The sequence below is a fragment of the Fukomys damarensis genome, unplaced genomic scaffold, assembly GCF_012274545.1.
Source record: "Fukomys damarensis isolate Sample0158 unplaced genomic scaffold, DMR_v1.0_HiC HiC_scaffold_36, whole genome shotgun sequence".
Classification (NCBI taxonomy): domain Eukaryota; kingdom Metazoa; phylum Chordata; class Mammalia; order Rodentia; family Bathyergidae; genus Fukomys; species Fukomys damarensis.
Window position 1 is genome coordinate 40,343,909 of NW_022900948.1, and position 22,317 is coordinate 40,366,225.

General features: G+C 38.1%; 1 protein-coding gene across 3 annotated transcripts in view; it reads right to left on the reverse strand.

Annotated features, from left to right (window-relative positions):
- Scai (suppressor of cancer cell invasion) overlaps positions 1–22,317 on the reverse strand; it is a 152,127-nt gene that overhangs the window by 34,140 nt on the left and 95,670 nt on the right. For all 3 annotated transcript variants that reach the window (XM_010613523.3, XM_010613524.3, XM_010613525.3), the window contains 6 exons: positions 22,183–22,278; positions 21,580–21,666; positions 20,285–20,383; positions 11,590–11,686; positions 9,136–9,234; positions 8,838–8,990 (listed from right to left, as the gene is read on the reverse strand). In XM_010613523.3, coding sequence (XP_010611825.1) covers positions 8,838–8,990; positions 9,136–9,234; positions 11,590–11,686; positions 20,285–20,383; positions 21,580–21,666; positions 22,183–22,278 — 631 coding nt within the window. The remainder of the gene's footprint in view (positions 1–8,837; positions 8,991–9,135; positions 9,235–11,589; positions 11,687–20,284; positions 20,384–21,579; positions 21,667–22,182; positions 22,279–22,317) is intronic.

The window sequence follows — 22,317 nt, forward strand, 5'->3', positions numbered from 1 at the left end:
CTCTCTCTCTCTCTCTCTCCTTTCCTGCCTCTCTCCCTCCCCTTTCTCCCTCTCCCCTTCCCTCTCTGCCATCTATTCCCACAAGACAGTGTCTTGCCATGGTTCCAGGTTGGTTTCCAACTCACAGTAACCCTTCTACCTCAGTCTTCTGAGTGCTGGAATTTCAGGCAGGCAACATCACATTTGGCTATTTTAAACTTACTTACTTATTTAGATAGGTTATCCCTAAGTTGCCCAGGCTGTGCTTGAACTTCCAATCCTCCTGTCACAGCCTCTCAAAGTGTTGAGATTACAGGTGTGTGCCACCACACTGAGCTAAGATTGCATCCCTTTCGATTTTCAAAAATATTTATATGGTATGTACTTGAGGATAAAACACAGTAGGTGTGGTGGTGCACACCTGTAATCTTAGAATTCTGGGAGGCCAAAACAGGGAGACTGCAAAGTTTCAGATCAGCCAGGGCAAATTCAACAACTTAGTGAGAACCGCTGTTAAAAATATATATATAAAGGGCTAGGTAGGTAGCTCTGTGTAAAGACCCTGAGTTCAATCCCCAGCAATGGAGTGGGAAAAAAAAGAGTTATTTTAAAGCACCTAATTCTGGCTGGACAGCTGGAACACACACCAGGGAAGCTGAAGCAGGAGGATTGCTTTGAGTTCCAGGCTACTCTGGGCTACACAGTGAGTTCAACAGCATCCTGGACTACACAGTGAGTCCTTGAAAGTACCTGTTTCTATGAAACTAAAGAGACTTTTCTCCCAATATGGGGAATTGAATCCCACCCCAGGCCTTTTTACTTTTCATTTTAGGACAGAGTCTTATTAAGAGGCCCAGGTAAGGCTTGAACTTGTGATTCTCCTGCCTCAGCCTTTCATGTGGCTGGGATTGCAGGCATGTACCACCATATCTGGGCAAAAGGAATTCTTTACTTAACAAAAGAATCTGTTTTCAACAATGAAGTTTATTTTGTTTTGGTGGTACTGTTAACTGAGCCCAAGGCCTTGCACACACTAGGCAAGTGCTCTACTACTGAGTTATATGTCCATCCCACCACCTAGTTATTATCTCTTTAAGTGGGTTAAGCAAAAATTTTACTTCACACACTGAAGTTACAAAGATGGGAATTTCTGACCCTTTGTTTAATGCTTCAACACACCGTTTCTTGAGTTTTCTGAAGTGTGAAAAAATTGATCCACACATTCACCACCCCTGACCTTTACACAAGAGAATGAAGATGACTGCTAGACCTAGGTGTAGAGACAGTGGCCTAGCTCATTTGTCCTTTCTATCCAAAGCGAGGCATGTAGATGTGAGCACATGCTTTAGAGCAAAACTAGCAGTTGGAGGTACAAGCAGCAGTCTGAGGCCCAAACTCCACACACAGCAGAATTACACAACTCGTTTTAACCTGGTAGTCACTCTCTCTCTCTATCAAAATGGATAACTTTCATGTCAAAAAGTACTTCACTGGGCCGGGGATTTAGCTCAGTGGTGACGCCCGTCTCACAATCACAAGGTCTTGAGTTCAATCCCCAGTACCAAAAAAAAAAAAGTACCTCATCCTTCATAGTTTAAGGTCATGCTTTGAACTGCTCTCTCATGTCAGGTATCACATGAATCTCTATTCCCTGTGCCTCAATGTTGGCTCAGCTTCCTTTAACCCGTTAGCTCCTCTCTTGCTAGCCTTATCTATGTTCTCCTCTGCAGACTGGTTTGTTACATATCCCACACTGCGGAACCAGCCTCCTCACCAGAACAGTGATCTGTACCACACACAACCCAGATACCAGAAGTCATCTCGGAAATCTACTCCTTTCCTTCCATGTGCAGTCAGATACCAAATGCTACTGGTTGTTATCTTCTACATATCTTCATTACCCCTTTATCATCACCACCCATTTAGTATTTTAACCACAAACCAAGATTATTGCAACAATTTCCTAACTACTTTGCCATCCCATTTTGGTTCGAACCCATTCTATACAACTACAATCAATGACCTCATAACAAGACTTCATCATTTTCCTCCCTTTGAGCAGATTCTATGCAGTCAGGATAACGACAAGTTGCTGCGTGTGTCATATCAGGCCCTCTCAGTCTAGCTTCACCTAGGTCTCCTGCTCCTGCATTTTCCTGGTTCTGGCCAGCATGCCCCCAATCAGTGCCCTTGATCACTGCCTTGCATTTAGCACACCCCTGTGGCCTTGGGGCCACGAGACATGCTTCTCTGGCTGCCAGACACACTCTGCTCTTTGACAACAGTAATTTCACTTACTTTAGTTCTTAGCGCAAGCACCATTTGCAGGAAAACTTTCAATGACATCCCACAACAGGTCAAATCCTTCAATAACAGGTACTCAAAAACATACATCTCCCTTTATCATGTTCGTTGAAGTGGATATTTGGTATTTATCTAAGTGGTTATTTGGTTAATGTCTGTCTTCATGCTTCAATGGCAAGTTCCATTCTTCTCTTTGGTTAATCCTTTTCATTCCCCAAGCCTCAGACAAGACTAGCACTTAATAAATATTAATTGAATGAATAAAGGAATAATTTGCTGAACTCAGAGTCTCTCACTGTAATTCACTAAAAGACTAGCATAATCAGTATATTTTCATGTAAGGAAACAAAACACCCATCTCTCTAACAAAGCACAAAAAACAAGGTTTCCACTCCAGTAATAGAAAAGTTAGCTATCCTGAAACACTTCCTTTAGAAATAGAGAGGAAAAAAAAAAAAAAGGAATAAACTATATTCATACAAAAAAAAAATACAGAGAGGAATTTGTAAGAGCAAGAGATTTGCTCAGAGGCCAGGAAGAGATTTAGGAAGTTAGGTAAGCATAAAGCAAGCAGCAGAAAAATGTGGCCTCAGGAAAATTCCATTACAAATGAATGTACTCCAGAGATGGACAAAGTGAACAAAAACTGATCATTCTTCCAGGTTTTGACTCAAAGTAAATGCAAATATTCAAGGGAAGAACTTCAATTCAGGTCTCAAGCCAAGTGATAGAATCACAAGAAAAACTCAAAACAAAAAACCATAAAACACATAAAAGAAAAAGGTACCTCTGGTCAGTTAACAGAAACAATAAGCAAGTCAAATAGAACTACAGACATGACATAAAACATATAAAAAAGGTGGGCATGGTAGATTACACCAGTAATCCCAGCACTCGGAAGGCTGAGGCAGGAAGATCACCATGAGTTCAAGGCCTGGCTGAACTACATAGTAAAACCCTGTCTCAAAAAAAAAAAAGTAAAAGAAAGGTTTCAAATGTTTAAATAAATAAAAGAAACAAGCAAAATCATGAGGAAGGCTATCAAAGGAACATGTGGGAAATAATGTAATACTTTTAAAAATGAAAAACACAACAAATGAAATTAAAAGCCAAATGGAATTCATCAATAACATATCTTAGAACAAGAAGGAGGGTGAATTAAAAGGTATCAAAAAGGAAGCAGGGGGTTGGGGATTTAGTGCCACTGCCTAGCTTGCAAATACAAGCAGGACCACCTGCAGGCGGCCTCATATCATAGGTATTTTAATTTCTTTGGTACCAGGGATCGAACTAAGGACCTTGCTTGCACTTGTGAGGCAGGCAGCAGAACCACTGAACTAAATCCCCAGCCCTGGAAGTAGCTATTTTAAAAGGCAAGATGCCCAGCTTTGCGCAGGAAGAGGGTGCCATTAGGGGGACAGAGAAACCAGTAGTGGTCTTCAGGGTCAGACAGACACAGAGGCCTTAAGTACAGGCTGGTTTCCCCCAAACTCATTTATAAGAATCCAAATGTGCACAGTGCAGGAGACTCAAGAGGTAAGCCAGATATCACCTGAAGGGAAAATGGATTGGTTTCTTATCTGTTTTGTTTTTTTGTACTGGGGATCAGACTCAGGACCTTGCGCTTGCAAGGCAGGCAATGGTACCACTGAGGCAAATCCCCAGCCCTGGTTTCTTAACTTGTGGGGCTGAGAAACCAAGATCAAGGTACCTAACCCACCAGGAGGACAGCATCTTGAAGAACATGTGAAAAAACGAAGGTTTTGTAAAACCACAACCAAATGACAGAGAGAAAGAATAGATAGGCTAATCTTCACCAAAACAGGCACTGTGCTAAATTCAGATTGGAACTGATTTGAAGAAAGGGTAAACTCTGGCTCTAGAAGGATAATTTCATCTGGAATATACATACATGTTATGGTTAAGATCTAGAATGGTCCCCAAAGGTCTTATGTGTTCAGAGATGGGGCTTGTGGAAGGCGTATACTCATTAGTGGAAAATCCACTGAGGAGTTCACACCTGAATATACTGTAAAGAGGTGGGCCTCCTTGGAGGAGAGGAATCACCTGGGACATCACCTGAAGGGTGTATTCTTGGCCCTCATTCCTCTCTTCTCTCCCTCCGCTTCCTGGTTACCATGATTTGAGCAGTTGTCCTCCACCAGAATCTTTACTATACCATTTCTGCTTAGGAGCCAGATTTTTGACTGTGTTCTGAATCTGGTGAAACCATAAGCCAACATAAACCCTCCTTAAATTATGTGTGTTGTGTTTTAGATCTAAAAGTCTCATGTGTTTGGAAGGTGACTAGATCATGCAGGTGCTACATTTGTCATTGGATTAGTCCACTGATGAGTTCATAGCTGACTTGGCATTAGAAGGGGCCTGGCAAGAGGTGGGTCACTGGGAACATGAATTGGAAGGGCTTATCTGCCTCCCTGGCTCCTCCCTTCTCTCTCTGCTTCCTGGCCACCATGAGTGTAGCTTTCCTCGGCCATGATGTTCTGCCAGGCCACTTCTGCCTTGAAGTCTGCCGGCCTTGGAGCCTGCTGACCATGGACTGAGCCCACTGAAACTGTAAAACAGAATAAACAAATTCTCCTTAGAGTTGTGGATGTGGGGGATATTTTGTCCTAACAATGAGAAAATAACTAAGACACAGGGGGCTGAATATAGGACTTTGCTCATCATCCTGGAGTTTATAATTGTTATGCACATTACCAGGGATTCAGTCATTAATTGGCAAGCAAACAATGAATTAAAACAATATGAATGAATTTCAAAAGTGAGAAAAAAGTAGTAGAACAGAACTGCCAGTATCAAAATGGAGTAGCTAGCAGAAAAGGATTTTTTTTTTTTTTTTTTTTTTTGGTATTGGGGATCAAACTCAGGACCTTAGGTTTGCGCGGCAGGTGCAGCACCACTGAGCTAAATCTGCAGCCCCAGGAAAGGATTTTTAAAGTAACTGACAAATATGATCAACAAAATTGAAAGAGATGTTAGAATTCAAATGAAAAAACAGCAAACTTAAATTTATTAGCCTTCCTGTTGCTGGACAAAATCTGAAAGTTGCAAATTAAAGGAGGTTTATTTGGCTGATGGTTTCAGAAGTTTCAGTTCACAGCTGGTTGGCTCCAAGACAGAAAACTCAAGACAAAAGGGTGTGGCAGAGTGAAGCTGCTTAGTTCATAGTGGCTGGAAAGCAGAGTAGGGGAAGACTGCGGTAAAGGAAGGGGCCACGACGGACCAGATACAGCACTCTCAGTCAAGCCTCCCTGACATTGCCAGATCCACTCATAAGTGTGCTTCAATCATCTCCTAAGCAGTTTTCAAGAAAATTTAAAATGTATAAGAGAATCAAATGGGAAAAAAGGAACTAATAAAGACAATATGTGAAATTTGAAACTTATTAAAATTAATTCCAGATTGGATACACAGGTGGGCAATATTAATGAAATGGAAAGAAATTAATGGAAAAGTTTCTAACAAATCTAAAAAGAAAAAATAAGGACTAGACAAAAAAGACTAACAGATGCAAGTGACACTGAAAAATTTATAGACATATAAATGGGATTTAAGAAGTAGAAAAGAAGCTGGGCATGGTGGCACACGCCTGTAATCCCCGCACTCCGGAGGCTGAGGGAGGAGGATCACTGTGAGTTTGAGACCAGCCTGGGCTACATAGTGAGTTCCAGGTCAGTCTCAACTACATAGTGAGACCCTGTCTCAAAAAACCAAAACAAATAAACAAACAAACAAACCAAAACACACACACACACAAAGAGAAGTAGAAAAGAAAGAATGAATGGAGAAACAGTATTTGTTTATTTATTTATTTATTTATGTATTTATTTATGGATGGGGAATTGGTCTCAGGTCCTTGTGCTTGTGAGGGAGGTGCTGCAGCCACTGAGCTAAATCCATGGCCAAGCAACAGTATTTAGAAATGCAATAATTATATTTCAAAGTAGATGAAAGACATCAACTTATATATTCAAAAAACTCTGCAAACCTTTTTGGTTGTTTGTTTGGTACAGGGTCTCACTTTGTAATGCAGGCTGACCTCAAATTCACTATGTAGCTCAGGCTGGGCTCAAACTCATGGGGATCCTCCTGACTCAGCCTCCCAAGTGCTGGGACTACAGGCCACACCCAGGTGAAACTCTGACTCTCCAGCATGATATAAAAGTAAAACTACACTTGATTTGGGCATGGTGGCAGTGTGCCTAATAAACACATAACTAAAGAAACAGAATCAGAAGCCCGGTGTGGTGGTGCATGCCTGTAATCCCAGCACTTGGGAGGCTGAGGCAGGAGGATCACTGTGAGTTCAAGACCAGCCTGGGCTACATAGTGAGTTCCAGGTCAGTCTCAACAACATAGTGAGACCCTGTCTCAAACAACCAAAAGAAAAAAAAAAAAAGATGTATAATAACATCACATCTGGCTGAAACTTCTTTTGGTCAGTCTCAACTACATAGTAAGATCCTGTGTCAAAAAGCCAGAAAAAAAAAAAAAGAAAGAAAGAAAGAAAGAAAAAAAAAAGAAACAGAATCAGACTCAAACATGTATGGGCACAAATTATGATAAAAAGGACAATATAGAGTGGTAGAAAAAAAGATAATCTATTTAGTAACTGGTACTAGGTCTACTGAAATTCACATGGAAATTGTGACTTATACTTTATACCAAAATAAAACAGAAATACAGACAGACTACAGATCTAAATATGAAACTTAAAGTAATGAAGGGCAGTAGGGGGGTATTTTCATGACCGTGCAGTAGGCAAAGGTTTTTCAAAATACGATATAAAAGCTGTTATATGGCAGGAAAAAAATTAGCCAGGTGTGGTTGTGCACACCCATATTGCCGCACTCACTGTGAGTCTGAGGCCAGCCTCAGCTACAGTGAGTCTCACACCAGCCTGAGCTGAAGAAGAAAAATTTTCTAAATTGGGCTACATTAAAAATGAAGATTTCTATTCACTAGAATCCCAATGTCTGGAATAGGGTCTGGAACATAGCAGACACTCAATTAACATTTTAAATAATGTAGAAAAAGACAGAATATAAGACAAGCCACACAGTATAAGATATTTCAATACATAAATCTCATATGGGATCTTTATGTAGACTATTTTAGAAACTCTGACAATCAATAAGAAACTATTGGAACTAGTCAAAGGGTGTACATATAATCAGCTGTGCAAAGATGATGCCTAATACTTTTCTGAAGAAAATATATGGCTTCGCAAATCTATTAACAAGGTATGAGATATCCATCTTTTGTACAAGTTTGCTAGAATATACTATATTAAGTTTCTTTGTTTTATTTTTAACCATTCAGGTGTGTGATATCTCATTTGGTTTAAATTTATATATTGTGATTAGCAAAATTTTCTTTGAATATAAAAAAGTGGGAAAAATACTGAAGCTTTAGATAAATATAAGTAAAAAATATTTTAAAATCTTTCCACTTCATTTATACATATAATTTCTTTCTTTCTTTCTTTTGTTTTTTGGTACTGGGGATTGAACTTTGGTCTTTGCACTTATGAGGCAGGCAGTGGCACCACTGAGCTAAATCCCCAGCCCATTATACATATAATTTCAAAATGTTTTAATTTAGAAATTGGAAAATCAATGGCTGAAGAGTAACAAATATAGGACTAGTAGAAAATTTTAATAACAAACATGATAGGTACTAGGATAGGAGCCAAAATTAAAATGTGTATTAACACACATAAACAGGTAACCTTCCCAAAAGCAGTTTCTAATGCATTAAATCCTCATGAACATGTGATAGTTTTGTCATGAAAAAAATACATGAAATTCATTTTGGGGGGGGGTACCGGGGATCAAACTCAGGCCCTTGTGCTTGTGAAGCAGGCAGTGGAACCACTGAACCAAATCCCTGGCCCTGAAATTCATTTTTGACAAGTGTACTTTTAAACACCACCTCCTCCTTTTTGCCTGATTGGAAAATTATATAGAACTTGTAGAAAGTTTAGAAGGTTGCTAAGAAGAAGAAAAAAAAATTTTGGGGGGTTGGTATTAGGGATTTAATTCAAGAGTCTTCACGTTGAGCTACATCCTTAGCCCTTTTCTTTTTATGGAGACAGAGTCTGATGAAGACACTAAGTTCCCCAGGCAGGGCTCAAGTTTTTTATCTTCTTGCTCCAGCCTATCAGAGTGCTACGATCACAGGTGTGAGTCTGGGTAGAAATCACTTGCAATTCTGATATTCTGATATTCAGGAAAAAACCTTTCAGATGTTCGTGAATTTATTGCTAATTTATTTTCTTTGCACACATGTGTATAGATGCTCTAATACATGAAATGATTGTTTACATATCTCTAGTGCAAGTTTATTTTCACTTACAGTATCATAAACATCTTTCTATGTTATTAAAAATTCTTTCTAAACCACATAGATGGACATGGCATATTTAATTAACAATTTCCCAGAGATCGATATTAGGATATCTACAAGAAATGAATTTTGTGATAATCAAAACTTTTTCAAAGTGAAGCATAAATTCTTCAATTCTTTACCTGATTATTACAATTACCAATAATGAGTGCATCAGCCAGAGACAACTGTCCCACTATCATGCCCTGCTCCAGCAATGGGGCTCCTGTTTCAGCAAGGCGATTGGATGTGATAACAATGGTATTATCATCATTTAATACCATTACAGGGTCCGCCTAAAGAGAAAAGCAAAAAATGACTAGAAAAACAAAAATTATAATAAGATATTCCTCGTCCTTGACATACCCACACAACAAATGCAGATACCATAGCCATTCCTTTGTTCATAATTATGACAACCTTTCTTCTCAAAAAACTGACCTCAATGAAGGCTGCTACTTCTTGGAGCACCAAGTTCCATTCCACTTGATCTTCAGTATTGAAACGGTGTGTGTAATCCTCAATTTCATCTGATAATTCCTAATTTCAAAATACCATAAAGAAAGGTTATATGTTGAAAACCACAGGAATACACATCTATACTGTAACATTCCTGACAAAAGCTGATAAAATTAAGGATTTTTTTTTTTATTCTGGTACTATACATTGTTAGTCACATCCTTAGTCCTTTGTAAATTTTGAGACAGGGTCTCACAAAGTTGCTAAGGTGCCCAAGCCAAGCTCAAACTTTTGATCTTTCTTACTCAGCCTCTCAACACCCAGTCCTTATGAACAACAAAGAATGGATTTGTTTCAAAATAAATGTCAGAATGACATGCATCAAATAAGATTAGCAGGAAATTTATTAATAAAAAGTCCCTCCATACTCCCCTTTACTCTCCTCCTGTTGTTTAATAATAATAAACCTTCTATTTTCTTGTCATCTTTTTTAGATTCCACATATTAGGGAGAACATGTGATATTTGTCTTTCTGGTTCTCGCTTATTTTGCTGAACATAATGCTTTCCAGATGCCTCCATTTTTCTGCAAAGGACATGATTTTTTCTACATTATGGCTGAGTAGTTCTACATGGTGTATGCCACATTTTCTTTATCCATTCATCTGTTGGTGGGAACCTAGGCTGGTCCGTATCTTGGCTATTCTGAATTGTACCTGAATAAACATAAACATGTAGGTATCCCTGTAGTATGCAGGTAAGTAACTTCAGGTAAATACCAAGGAATGCATAGGTCTATTTTCAAATAGATCAAATGCTAGCTCTACTTTCTCTTTAAGGAGCCCTTATATTGATTATCACAGTGGCTCTACTACTACATGGCTCTCCTAGCAGTATAGAACTTTCTCCCTGTATCCTTGCCAGCATGTATTATTTTTTGTATTATTGGTGATCGTCATTCTGGCTGCAGTGATAGAATATCAATGTGATTTTGATTTCCAACTCACCAAAATCTTAACATATGAACGAAATGAATACTTCCTGACTTTCTTTAGATTTATATCATACTACAGAAATACTCATCTTGGTGAATGGGAGTAGAAAAATAAAAAGAAAGTGTGCAGAAAGCTACTTCCAGTGATCTTGTGAAGCCTAGCAAGTCTCTCCTTGAGCAGCAAATATTACATATACCATTGAAACCACTGGGTCCAGAGTGCAAACATGATTTAGCCTGCAATAATCAGATATTGAGCAAATCTTGAAAACTTTTAACTCCCTGAGTGAATGAAGGACAGAGTGATACAGATTCTCTGATGGAAATACTAAACTTCATTTGCACTACTTTTGTAAAACATTATATATTATTTCTTAACCTCACTTTGCAACCATTTCCTCCTAAACTAAGAATTCTAACTTTTGTTTGCATTTCTAAGTCACCCATCGATGTGCTATAGAATGCAAACCATGCTGAAGGTACAAAGCAGGCAATTAAGATAACTGACTATAAGGAGTATGTGTTTGGAATATTTAAAAAGTTGGTAAATATTTTCATCATTAACCTTGTCAGAGGTTATTTTATTTTAAATGTTATAACTACTTAGATACATCAAGATTGTTTTAGGACTTAGGCTGTAGCTCATGGTAGAGAATATGTTTAGCATGTACAACGAACACCCTGCATTTGATCTTTTTTTTTTTTTTTTTTTTTCCAGTACTGGAGATCGAACTTGGGACCTTGCACTTGCAAGGCAGGTGGCAGAACCACTGAGCTAAATCCCCAGCCCTGCATTTGATCTTTAGTACCAGAAAAAAACAAAACAAAACAAAACAAAACAAAACAAAAAAACAGACAAAATTTAACTTTTTAAAATGTACTAGGATTGAACCCAGGGTCTTTGCACCAAGCTATATTATGCTATATATTCTGAGATAGGGTCCTACCAAGTCATTAAACTGCCTGTTCCAGACTGGAACTTTCTATCCTCCTGTCTCAGCCTCCCAAAGTTCTGGGATTACAGGTTTGTACGCCACTGTGCCATCCTAAAAGCTACTTTGTGTTATTTTGTTTTGTGACACAGGGACTTGCTCACATCTTTAAACTCACTATGAAACCCAGGCTGGCTTGGAGCTCAATGAGATCCTCCTGCCTCAACCTCCAGAGTGCTGGAATTAACAGTCACGCACCACCACACCTGGCTAAAATTTAGCTTTTAGAAGACAAAATTATCACCAGATACAGTGGTGCACACCCATAATTCATTCTACTAGGCCAGCCAGGGGAACTCAGCAGGACCCTATTTCAAATGATACGAAGAGCTGGTAGAGGGCCCTTAGGTTAGAAGTCCAGTACCCCTAAAAAACAAAAACAAACCCAACCCACAAAATCATGCACATACAGTTAGAGATTAGAATTTTAATTATCTTAAAGTTCATTTACCTTTACCAGATCCTTCACAACATCCATTTTGTTGAGAAGAAGACAAACTACTATAAATCTTGCATAGTATCGTAACTTCTTCACTACCAACTCAGGTCTGTGGTAGGAAAATGAAAAATTGCTCATTAAATTCATACAGAATAGATCCATTTTTATTTTTACATTCTGATGAGCTTTGTAAACTGTCCACCATTTTGACAGTTATGAACATTTCCAAATGTACCTATAGTCTTTTAAATATACTTTTTATTCAGCACTTAAGTCATTCTTCATACATTTATATGTTCATTCAATAAAATGTCTTTTGAGAACTCATCATGCATCAGGGATGAAGCTGTGTGCTAAAAATACAATATAGGAGTCAGATAAATATTTAAAACACAGGGGGCAAATACACCGACTAGAGAAACAAAGAATGTTATCTGAGCCCACAAGGCTAGATCTGTGGTGAAGTAAAAGGTAAGACCACAAGGAAGAGCAGAAGACTACAGGAAAGAGAATGTGAGGTGACAGTAATTCCAGGAAGGACATTCTTTTCCTTGAAATCCACTTTCCTGATGTTAATAAAATGAAGCCAGCTTTGTCATGCTTACTCTTTCTATACCAGGTGTTTTTCCATCTTGCTATTTTCAACTGCCTGTATTTTTTATTTAATGCATCTTTTATAAACAATACAGCTTTTTAAATTCACTTTGGCCATCTCTGCCTTGTACTTGATGTACTTAGACCACAGAATGTAGTCATTGATTACCTCTCTTTTTTTCATTTTCAGAAAACTGGTTTTTATTTCTTTTCATTAGTACATATTATAGCACATAATGCTTACCTTCTTACTGTGGAGTTCGTACTCATCTTAATACCGCTTTTCATCCTCTTTCACTCTCCTCCCTCCTGCCCCACACCAGACTCTTGATGCCTCTTCCATTTGAGAAAGATCTCCCTACTTTCTCTTATTTTTTATTTTATTATTTATTTATAATCTAGGTTTCTTATACAAGAGAAACCATGCTATATTTAAACTTATGTGTCTGATTTATTTCCTTAACATTATGGTCTGAAGGTGCAGCCTTTTTCCTATAAGTGACTCAAGTTTATCCTTCTTCATGGCATATCCAGCGAGTGTAAATACATTTTCTTTATCCATCCATCCATCTGTTCATGGACACACAGGCTGCTTGCAAGATTTAGCTATTATGAATTGTGCTGCTATAAACATGGATATGTATGTATCACTATAATATGTCTTTACCTCTTTCAGGAAGATAACTGGTGGGAAGGGGATCAGCTGGGTCAAATGGGATTTCTAATTTCAGATTTTTTGAGCAATCTCCAAACTTAATTCCATAGGGTTGTATTAGTTTAAATTCCTATCAACAACATAGAAGGGTTCCTGTTACCCCAAGACCACACCAGCATTTATTACTATTTGATTTCTTGATGATGGCCATTCTTTCTGGGGTAAGATGGAATCTCAATGTTGTTGTTTTTGTTTTGTTTTTTTGTTTTTTTGGTACCAGGGATTGAACTTGGGTCCTTGTGCTTGCGAGGCAGGTGGAACCACTGAGCTAAATCCCAGGCCCCTTCAATGTTGTTTTAATTTGCATTTCTCTATTAGCCAGTGACACATTTTCTTCATGTATTTATTGGACATCAGTACATCTTCTTCTGGTAAGTATTACTTCATTTGCCCATTTTTTTGACTGAGTCTTTTATTTTGGGGTGGGGTCTACTTTTCTAAATTCTTTATATATCTTAGATTATTAATCCTCTGTCCAAGGAACAGCTAGCAAAGAAAATTTTCCCATTCTGTAGGTTTTTTTTATTCCATTGGTTTTTTCTTTTGCTGTGGCACAGCTTTTTAATTTGATATGATCCCATTTGATTCTCATTACTATTTCCTGTGCAACCAAGGTTCTGTTCAGAAAATCCTTTCCTATGTCTGTCAATTCAAGAGTTTTACATATTTTATCTTGCAGCAGATTAAATGTCTCAGTTGTAACATTTTTATTCTGGTTTATTGCATGGTGCAAGATACAGGTCTACATTCAATCTTTTGTGTGTGAAGAGCCAGATTTCCCAACACTGTTCTTAAAGAGGCTATCTTTCCTCCAGTGTAAGTTTTTGGCCTCTTTGTCAAAGTTCAATTAGTTTGATGTACTTGGGGCCATTTCTGCATCCTCTATTCTGTTCCATTGATTCTCACTGTCTGTTTTTGTGACACCATGTTGTTTTTATCACTGAAGCTTTTTAATATAACTTCAGGTCTGGGATTATGATGCCTCCTGCTTTGCTCTTGTAAGTCAAGATGGCTTTTGCTATTCCGGGTCTCTTCTGGTTGGGAATTTTAGGATTTTTTTCTCAAGTTCTGCAAAGAATGTGCTTAGTATTTTCTTTTCTTTCTTTTTTCTTTTTTTTGTACCAGGGATTAACTTAGAACCTTGTGCTTACAAGGCTGGTACAGTGTCATTGAGCTAAATCCCCAGTTCTGTGTTTAGTATTTTGACTGGGACTATGTTAAATTAGTATATCAATTTTGGAAGTATGGCCTTTTGACTATATTGGTTCTGCCTATCTAGGAATGGGATGTCTTTCCATTTTCTCATTTTTCCTTCAATTTCCTTTTTCAGAGTACTGTTATTTTGGTCTTTTACTTCATTAGTCAGGTTATTTCCTAACAATTTAATTTTTCATAGTGCTATTGTGAGTGGTATTTTTTTCCTGATTTCTTTCTTGGTGCATTCATTATTGAGTATAGAAGAATGATCTTGATCTTTGTGTGTTGATTTTATAACCTGCTACATTACTGAATTTGGTTGCTGTTTTTGGAAGCAAAACATTTAATAGTACATTTTAGATATACAAAATGATAACAGCCATCATAAGGAATCTGTACTTGTACATGATATATCATTTCTCCTTTTTTTCCTACAGCCCTTCAACTCCTTGTTCACCCAAGTTTTGTGGCTATTTTTCCCTTCTATTTTTTTCTTGTCCTTTCTTTCTACCTTCCCCTTCTCATTTGAACGTTTTTGTCCCATTTTCCCAATATCTATTATACATTTTGGTCCTTATTTCCACTTTCCATTTCTCACACCAGAGAAACAAAGGGGTATTTAAACACGTGTATCGGATTTATCTCACTTGAGACTATGGTTGGCCAACTTCCTGGACGAAGGCCAAGTGGTGAGCAGCAGAGAAACAGCTGCTCCAATATTTGGTATCCAGATACTGGAATATAGCAATGTGAGGAAGAGAAGAAAACGAAGGGAAGTAACTCCCTGGGATCCAAGAAGGATCTGAATTGAGAACTGAAGCCCACAGGGAGAACAAGAAAGAGAGATGTCAACAAAGAAGGAGGTGGCAGGCAGCACTTTCTCTCTGATCCCAGACTCAGTGAGTGTGTGAGTTTAACCTGCAGATTCATGGTTACTACTGGCAATCCTAGAGACCTCCATGGAGAAAATTCACCATTGGAATGGTGCCATCGGCTGAGTCTGAAGATGGCCTTTATCCTCCTTTTCCCCTCGCTACTCCCTTTCTCCTCTAAAGATTAGAGAGTCAAACATAGATTAGAGTCAAACAGAGAGTCATAATGTAGACCACATATGGCACAGCCCCAGCAGACAGTTACCTTGTTATCCTTCCCTGTTCCTTTCCTGCACATGCCCATCACAAAACAAACATGCTACATTCCCCTAGGCCACTTAGGCCACATAGCACTATTTGCCCTACCTCTCTTCCTATTTGCCTTCCACTATAAATAAAGAACTTGTGGTGCTCCAGGCATCCATGAGCTCCCAACAAGCTATGGTTCCACCTGGTCCCAGCTAAAAATAATCTTGGTCTTCATCGTCTTTCTTCATCTCTCACCACTCTCCCTGGCTTTGGACTCTATGTTGTATGGGTTGCGGCAGAATGAACAGTGGACACAGCAGGAGCTGGTGAGTTATTCAGGTTTAGATGTCCCCCAGGAGAGGGTGACTGGCTAGTAACAATCTTGGAAAGGGTCCAACTGAGCTCAGAACTCAGAAAAACTACATGCCAGCTCCATCAAGCAGCTCCAAGTCTGAGGGAAAGGATGCTGAATTCAAGTCAGCAGGAGATCAGGGAGCTGAGTTCAAGCTGGGAAGAGGCACATGGATTATTGCAGGCTGAACAAATACGGTACCAGCCTTACAACCAGAAACCAGCCTGAATTTCAGTGGAACAAAAGGTTCAGGCTTGCTGGGATCATCAACTACCCCGCCGTAAAGCTATGTCTGGCTTTCTAGGATTAATCAACTTGGAGCTGGACTCCATCTGTCCACATTGCCTACCAGTGACAGCCAAGACACATCTTGAAGAGAACATTATTTTTTTCTCAATTTCTTCTTTTTTCTTTAACTTGTTTTTTTGGTGTGTGATTATTTCTTCCTGTTTTTATAGGAGTATGAACACAGTATCTACTTTGTGTTGTAGTTCTGTTCTTGTTTTTATTTCTTCCTTCTCTCTTTCTATCTTGTCTTCACCAGTTTCCTAAAATTTGCATGATCTTCCTATGTCCTCCAGACTTGTTTCTACTCTCTTCCTCTTCTTTTATTTTTCTATTTTTTCCCCTTACCTCTTTAAAATTTTCTTCCCTGAGGGTAGAACAGTCAAATTGAGGGCTTATTTACTACATACAGTGTTCTGGTTTGTTTTACATTTTGTTATATAATCAAAATCTAATTCATACAAAGGTGGCAAATTAATAGTTACCACAGTGTGCCATTTTCTAGGCTGTGTTTAATGCTATTGTTACTGCTGACTGTACCACTTTAGCCAAGGTGACATAATCGCTCTAATCAATTGTTCTTCCTGGTATACCAAGACTGCAATTGCCTGAGAGTCATAAAAAATGCTACAGACCAGTGCCAAAGAACCAGGGGCTGAGCGAAGTAGGCAGTAACTTCTCATAAAATGAAGAGGTAGGATCTTCCAACAGACTGCAAATCTAAGTCTGTCACACAGGGAAGACATCTCTGAGAAGCAGTCATTTCCTAAGAGTTCTCAACACTAGCAATAAAGCTACTGCCATAAGCAATTTACAAGCATTAACTCAGGAATTAAAACTACAAAAAAAAAAAAAAGAAGATGAGAAGATACTTAAGCAAGATGCAATGTAAAACTTCCACTCAGCAAAGGCAAACCCAGGGGACAACGAGATGAAACAATTCGAAACTCACCCACCTAAACTCCTTGAAGTGATAATGCTAAAAAATCAACAGCTTTCTGGGCCCAGGATTTAGCTCAGTGGTACTGTGCCTGCCTTGCAAGGTCTGAGTTCAATCCCCAGCGCAAAAAAAACCCCAAAAACAAACAAACAAAAAACCCCCCAGCTTTCCTGTAGATGAGTAACAAATTCACTGATAGAGAAATTAGGGAAACCACACATTTCACAATAGCATCCAAAACAATGAAATACCTAGGAATCGATCTAATGAAGGAAGTAAAAGACATTTACATGGGGTACGGGGATTTAGCTCAGTGATGCCACAGCCTGTCTGCACATGTCCTGGTTCAATCTCTGGTACTAAAAAAAGAGGACATAAACATTTACATGGAAAGCTATAGTACTCTGAAAAAGGAGATCAAAAAGAATATCAGAAAATGGAAAGAAACCCCTTATTCCTGGGTAGGAAGAACCAATATAGCGAAATGGCCATACTCTCATGGCTATACTCCCAAAATTTTTATACAGATTTAATGCAATCCCAATTAAAAATTCCAACAACATCTCTCACAGAATTAGAAAAAAACAATCTGAAAATCCATTTGGAACCAGAAGAGACACAGAATACCTAAAGCAGTATTTGGCAACAAAGGCAAGGCAGGGGGCATCACAATCCCTTACTTGAAATTATACAACAAAGCCACTGTGATAAAAACAGTATGGTACTGGCAAAAATATAGATGTGAGGATCAATGGAACAAAATGGAAGATGCAGAAACAACTCCAGGCATACTCAGTTGCCTTATCTTTGACAAAGGAGTCAAACACCTTCACTGGAATACAGATAGTGTATTATAAATGGTGCTGGAAAAACCGACTTTCCACATGCCGAAGACTGGAACCAGATGCATATGTTTCATTACATACTAACCTAAGATCGAAATGGCTCAGAGATCTAAATATTAAAACAGAAATAGTAAATCTGCTGGAAGATGGAACAGGTAGAACCTTCAAAGAGGGAAAGACTTTATGAACAAAACCTCAATTGTACAGGACCTATCACAAAGACTCAACAACTGGGATCTCATCTTATTAAAAAATGGTCATGTGAAATGAACAGACACTTCTCAGATGAAGTATGAATATCAAGTCAGAGTCTGTGTCTTACAAGTAGTGGGCTAGGCAGATTTGACAGGAATGGAATTTTGAACTTTGTTAAGAGCCTCATACATGGAATCTCAGCGTTGTTTTAATTTGCATTTCTCAAATGACCAGTGATGTTGAACATTTTTTCATATATTTATTTGTATTTTGGGGAGCAGGGTTGAGACAGGGGCTTGCTATGTAGTTCAGGCTGGCCTTAAACATTTTGGCAACCCTCTTTCCTTGCTCTCATGAATGCTGGGATTACATGTGTGCACCACTATGCCCAGCTGTTTTGGTCTTTTTTTTTTTTTTTTTTGGTACCAGGGATCGAACTCGGGTCATTGTGTTTGTAAGGCGGGCTGCAGAACCACTGAGCTAAATCCCTGGCCCATTGGCCTTTTAAATGAAGTGTGAAATTATAAAACATTTTCTTATTTGGTGTTTACTGGCTATTAATTTTAGTAGATTTTGGTAACTGCTACCTGGACTGGCCTCCTCGCCCCATGTAAAGAAAAAACAAACAACCTACCAATTGAAAGAGCCATTCCTATGCACATAGAACAATGTCAAAGTTTTTTGCATGCTGGATTATTCTTTGATTCTAATTTACTGGACCAAAGCAAGAGATCTTGTCATCCTGGTTCCAAATAATCCAACCTTGGTTAATCCAAACTGCTCTAGAAGGTAGCAAAGGAAAACAATTTAGATGTGGTATTTGCTATTTAAGTAGAAAATGACTGCAATAAATCAAACTGCTATGTTCTAAGCCAAGGGGCCCAGGGCCAATTTCCCTTTTGGCACATCAGAAAATACAGAAAAGAGAATTACACAAGGTACTTTGCTACTACTTCAAATAGATCTCTGCTTATAAGTATTTTTAATGCTGATACACAGTCCGCTTCTGGTTTTTAGAGGTACAATTTATCTCACCAAGAATTAAGACAAACTGACGGGGCATGGTGGTGTGCACCTATAGTCCCAGCTACTTGGGAGGCTGAGGTGGGAGATCGCTTGAGTCCAGGAGTTCTGGGCTGCAGTGCACTATGCCGATCGGGTTTCCACACTACGTTCAGCATCAATACGGTGACCCTCCCAGGAGCAGAGGACCACCAGGATCCCTAAGGAGGGATGAACCAGCCCAGGTTGGAAATGGAGCAGGTCAAGAATTAAGATAAACTGTATAACATGAATGGAAAAGTGGGGGTTGGAGAAAATATCTCTGAAGTGAAAATATGTGAAGCAAACCAAAGAAGAAAACCTGAAGAAAAGTAAGTGATGGAACTTTGATAAAGGATGAAGGGGATGACAAAAAGATATCAGAGTAAAATGGAGAATCTAGCATCTACACACCACACCATACCATATCAAGAAAACTCCCCTTGACATGTCTGAACAAGATATGGAAAGGAATGAAGGGGATTTATCACATCAGGATTTTCCCAAAACTATCACTGTTTAGGTGGAAAACTTACCAAGTCAACCACAAAGTCTAGAAAAACAAGTTGAAACTATGTTGTTTTTTATTGCCAAGAAAATATAATCTTTTCTTTCTAACAACTATGAGTTCTGTTGCTGAGAATACAGAGAACATTCAGAGCTTCTGTGTTGGAAATGTATCCTCCAATCATTCTTGGAATGCTAGCTACAAATACTCTAGTAGATCCCTGATGTCTTCCACAATTCCATGCCTGTCTAAATGTTGCAGTCCAGCTGTAACACATACATATCTATAACTTCATTAGAAGACAATCTTCTAAGAGAGAAGTAGCACATCTTTTCTTTTTTCCACTCTCACCCCAACACCTGCCACCGTGCTTTATATGGAATACTGACGAACAGATTTCTAATGGGAAAAGATGAATTTTACGTGATTCTTTTTTTTTTTTTTTTAATAGCAGACCTACATATCTGCCAAACAATATTTGGTTTAAAAAAAAAAAAAAAACTCAAATGGCATTAGCAGTCTTTTTTTCTGGTCCTATATAACAATGGGCTTTTTATGATATGTGATTAAGATTACATAGACTAAAAAGAGCAAACATTTTAGCTATGATGCATGGAAGTCATTTCATAGCAAAAAAGCAGGTCTTCAACTCTTCTAAAGAAATAACCCCATCCTGCTTTGTGCTGTGCCTATACCCTGCATTGTTATACATGCTGTACCATCGACAATATTAGTGCTTCTGGAAAACATATACCCCTGCATGTCCTTTAGAAGGGCAGCAACCTGGCAGGCACTCAAAGAAGCCTTTAAAATGATTCGAAGTTACAAGTGTTCCCTTTTCTGCACAATTTCCATAAGAGTAAACATCTTAAATCTTTTATCCTCTTCCTTATAAAACCAAAGCAGATACATACCTGTCCTCTTTATTGACTTGAGAATAATACGATCTCTGTCTGATTGCAGAATAGAAGGAGAAAGCCTCATTCAGATAGCTGGTCTCAGAAGTGCGTAAGCTATGAGAAAAAAATATTAAATATGACCAAAACTTCAACATGATCAATACTTCTTTCATACTGCTCTGTGTCCCTAAACAAGGAGATAGGAATGACTGTCCTAAATTTGAATCAGCAAGGCACAAATCATATCACTCTTAAAATGTATCATACTAACAATAATAATAGCTCCCCACTGTTCACAAGCCTTTTTTGCTGCCAAAGTACACATCATTCTTATTGTATGAAGGGATTCGCCAGACAACATTTTGCCAGGTTAGATCTGTCCCCAGGACCAGACCCTTCCATGACTTTCTCCAGGTCCATATAGTCACTTGAACTTTGGCCCATTACTCTATTTTCTCCCTCACAAAAACTCATAAAAGGACTAACTTCTATTATTCTTTAGGGGATGCTAATGAATTGTGTTCCCTGTTTGCAAGGCATTTTCAAGAACATGTTCTTCAACTCAAGAGAGTGAGTTTAATGGCGGGTATTATGAGTGGCACATAAAATTTTGGAAGATAAAGGACTTTTCTTGCCATTTAAATTACAAATGGTCCAATCCCCCCCCCGAACAAAACAAAAATTTTAAAAATCCACATATGGTTCAAGTCTTTTTAATTCTATAACTACTGTTACCTATGAGAATGATATTTAGATTCATAAAAAGAGCTCTCTTCTCCTTATCCCAAGGGTGGGACTATACAAATGCTATTGTTCTAAGGATATAATAAAAAGCATTTTCATGTATTTTAAGTTAACAGTCAAAATCCTACAAACAGGAGTTTTTAAAAGTATACCTCTGAAAACTACTCATTCAAGCATACAAGTTATGATATTATCTCTGCATACTACCAAGAGTTAAGTGAAACCATAAGAATAATAAATCCATTTAGTAGTAATCATTCATCAAAAACCAAGATCAAGGGCTGAAGATGTAGCTCAGAGGTAGAGCACAAATCTAGCATATAAAGCCCCTGGGTTCTATGCCCACTACTGCTAAAAAGAAAAAAAACAAGATCAAATTCCTTTAATTCTGACCCAATGGATTATGGAAGGTCATTTGATGATGCTGTCTTCATCAATCTGGTCTGACCCAGATTTCATGTGTAACACACTGTCTTCCCTCTGAGCAAGTAAACATGATGCATATTCCTATCTGTTGTGTTGTAACAAGGGCAACATTTGATTCTTTCCATGTGCAGTTCACTTACTAATAATGGTAGTATAGCTGCCCAATCTTAGAAGCAATTTCCCCTATTTGCCACCGCTTCAGGCCATACCGATTATCCAAGACTTGTCTGTTTTATATAGGAGGCAAGAAAATAGAAATAAGAAGCCATAAATATAAAAAATAATCAAATATGCAAATCCAACAGGATAAAACACCAACCAATTAGCAAAGCTCATAAATTTCTCAAGAAATATCAACATATCCATTTAACTAAATTTAGAAAAGCATTTATTAAATGTCTACTTAAAATAAGCTAAATATAAAAAGAAACTCTTCTGAGCTATTATCATAAAAATTAGGAGCAACTCTTCACTCCCCAAATAGCTTTAATGTAGTTTAGAGTGAAAACACGGATCTTTCACCATGTTAGAATTCATCTGGACCATTCTGGATACATTTTTTAAAACTCAGATAAGAACACTATATTTTAAAATCTTAAAGAAGTAAATTTGTTCTCATTTAAGTCATAGGGTGAAGTGTATTATCTTTAAATTACCAAGATAAAAAGCACTGAAAGCTGCAATTAATATAAAATTAATATAAAATGGACCTGCATTCTTCTTTAACTATAAAATTGTTTTACCGATGCTGCTGCTGGAACTTCCAGAGTTTGGTGTAAACATCAAAAGTTCTTCCAAAGTATGACTGCCACTGCTTCTGTCCATACTGTGGCAAATCTCTGTAATAACCAAAAAAAAAAAAAAAAAAAAAAACTAAA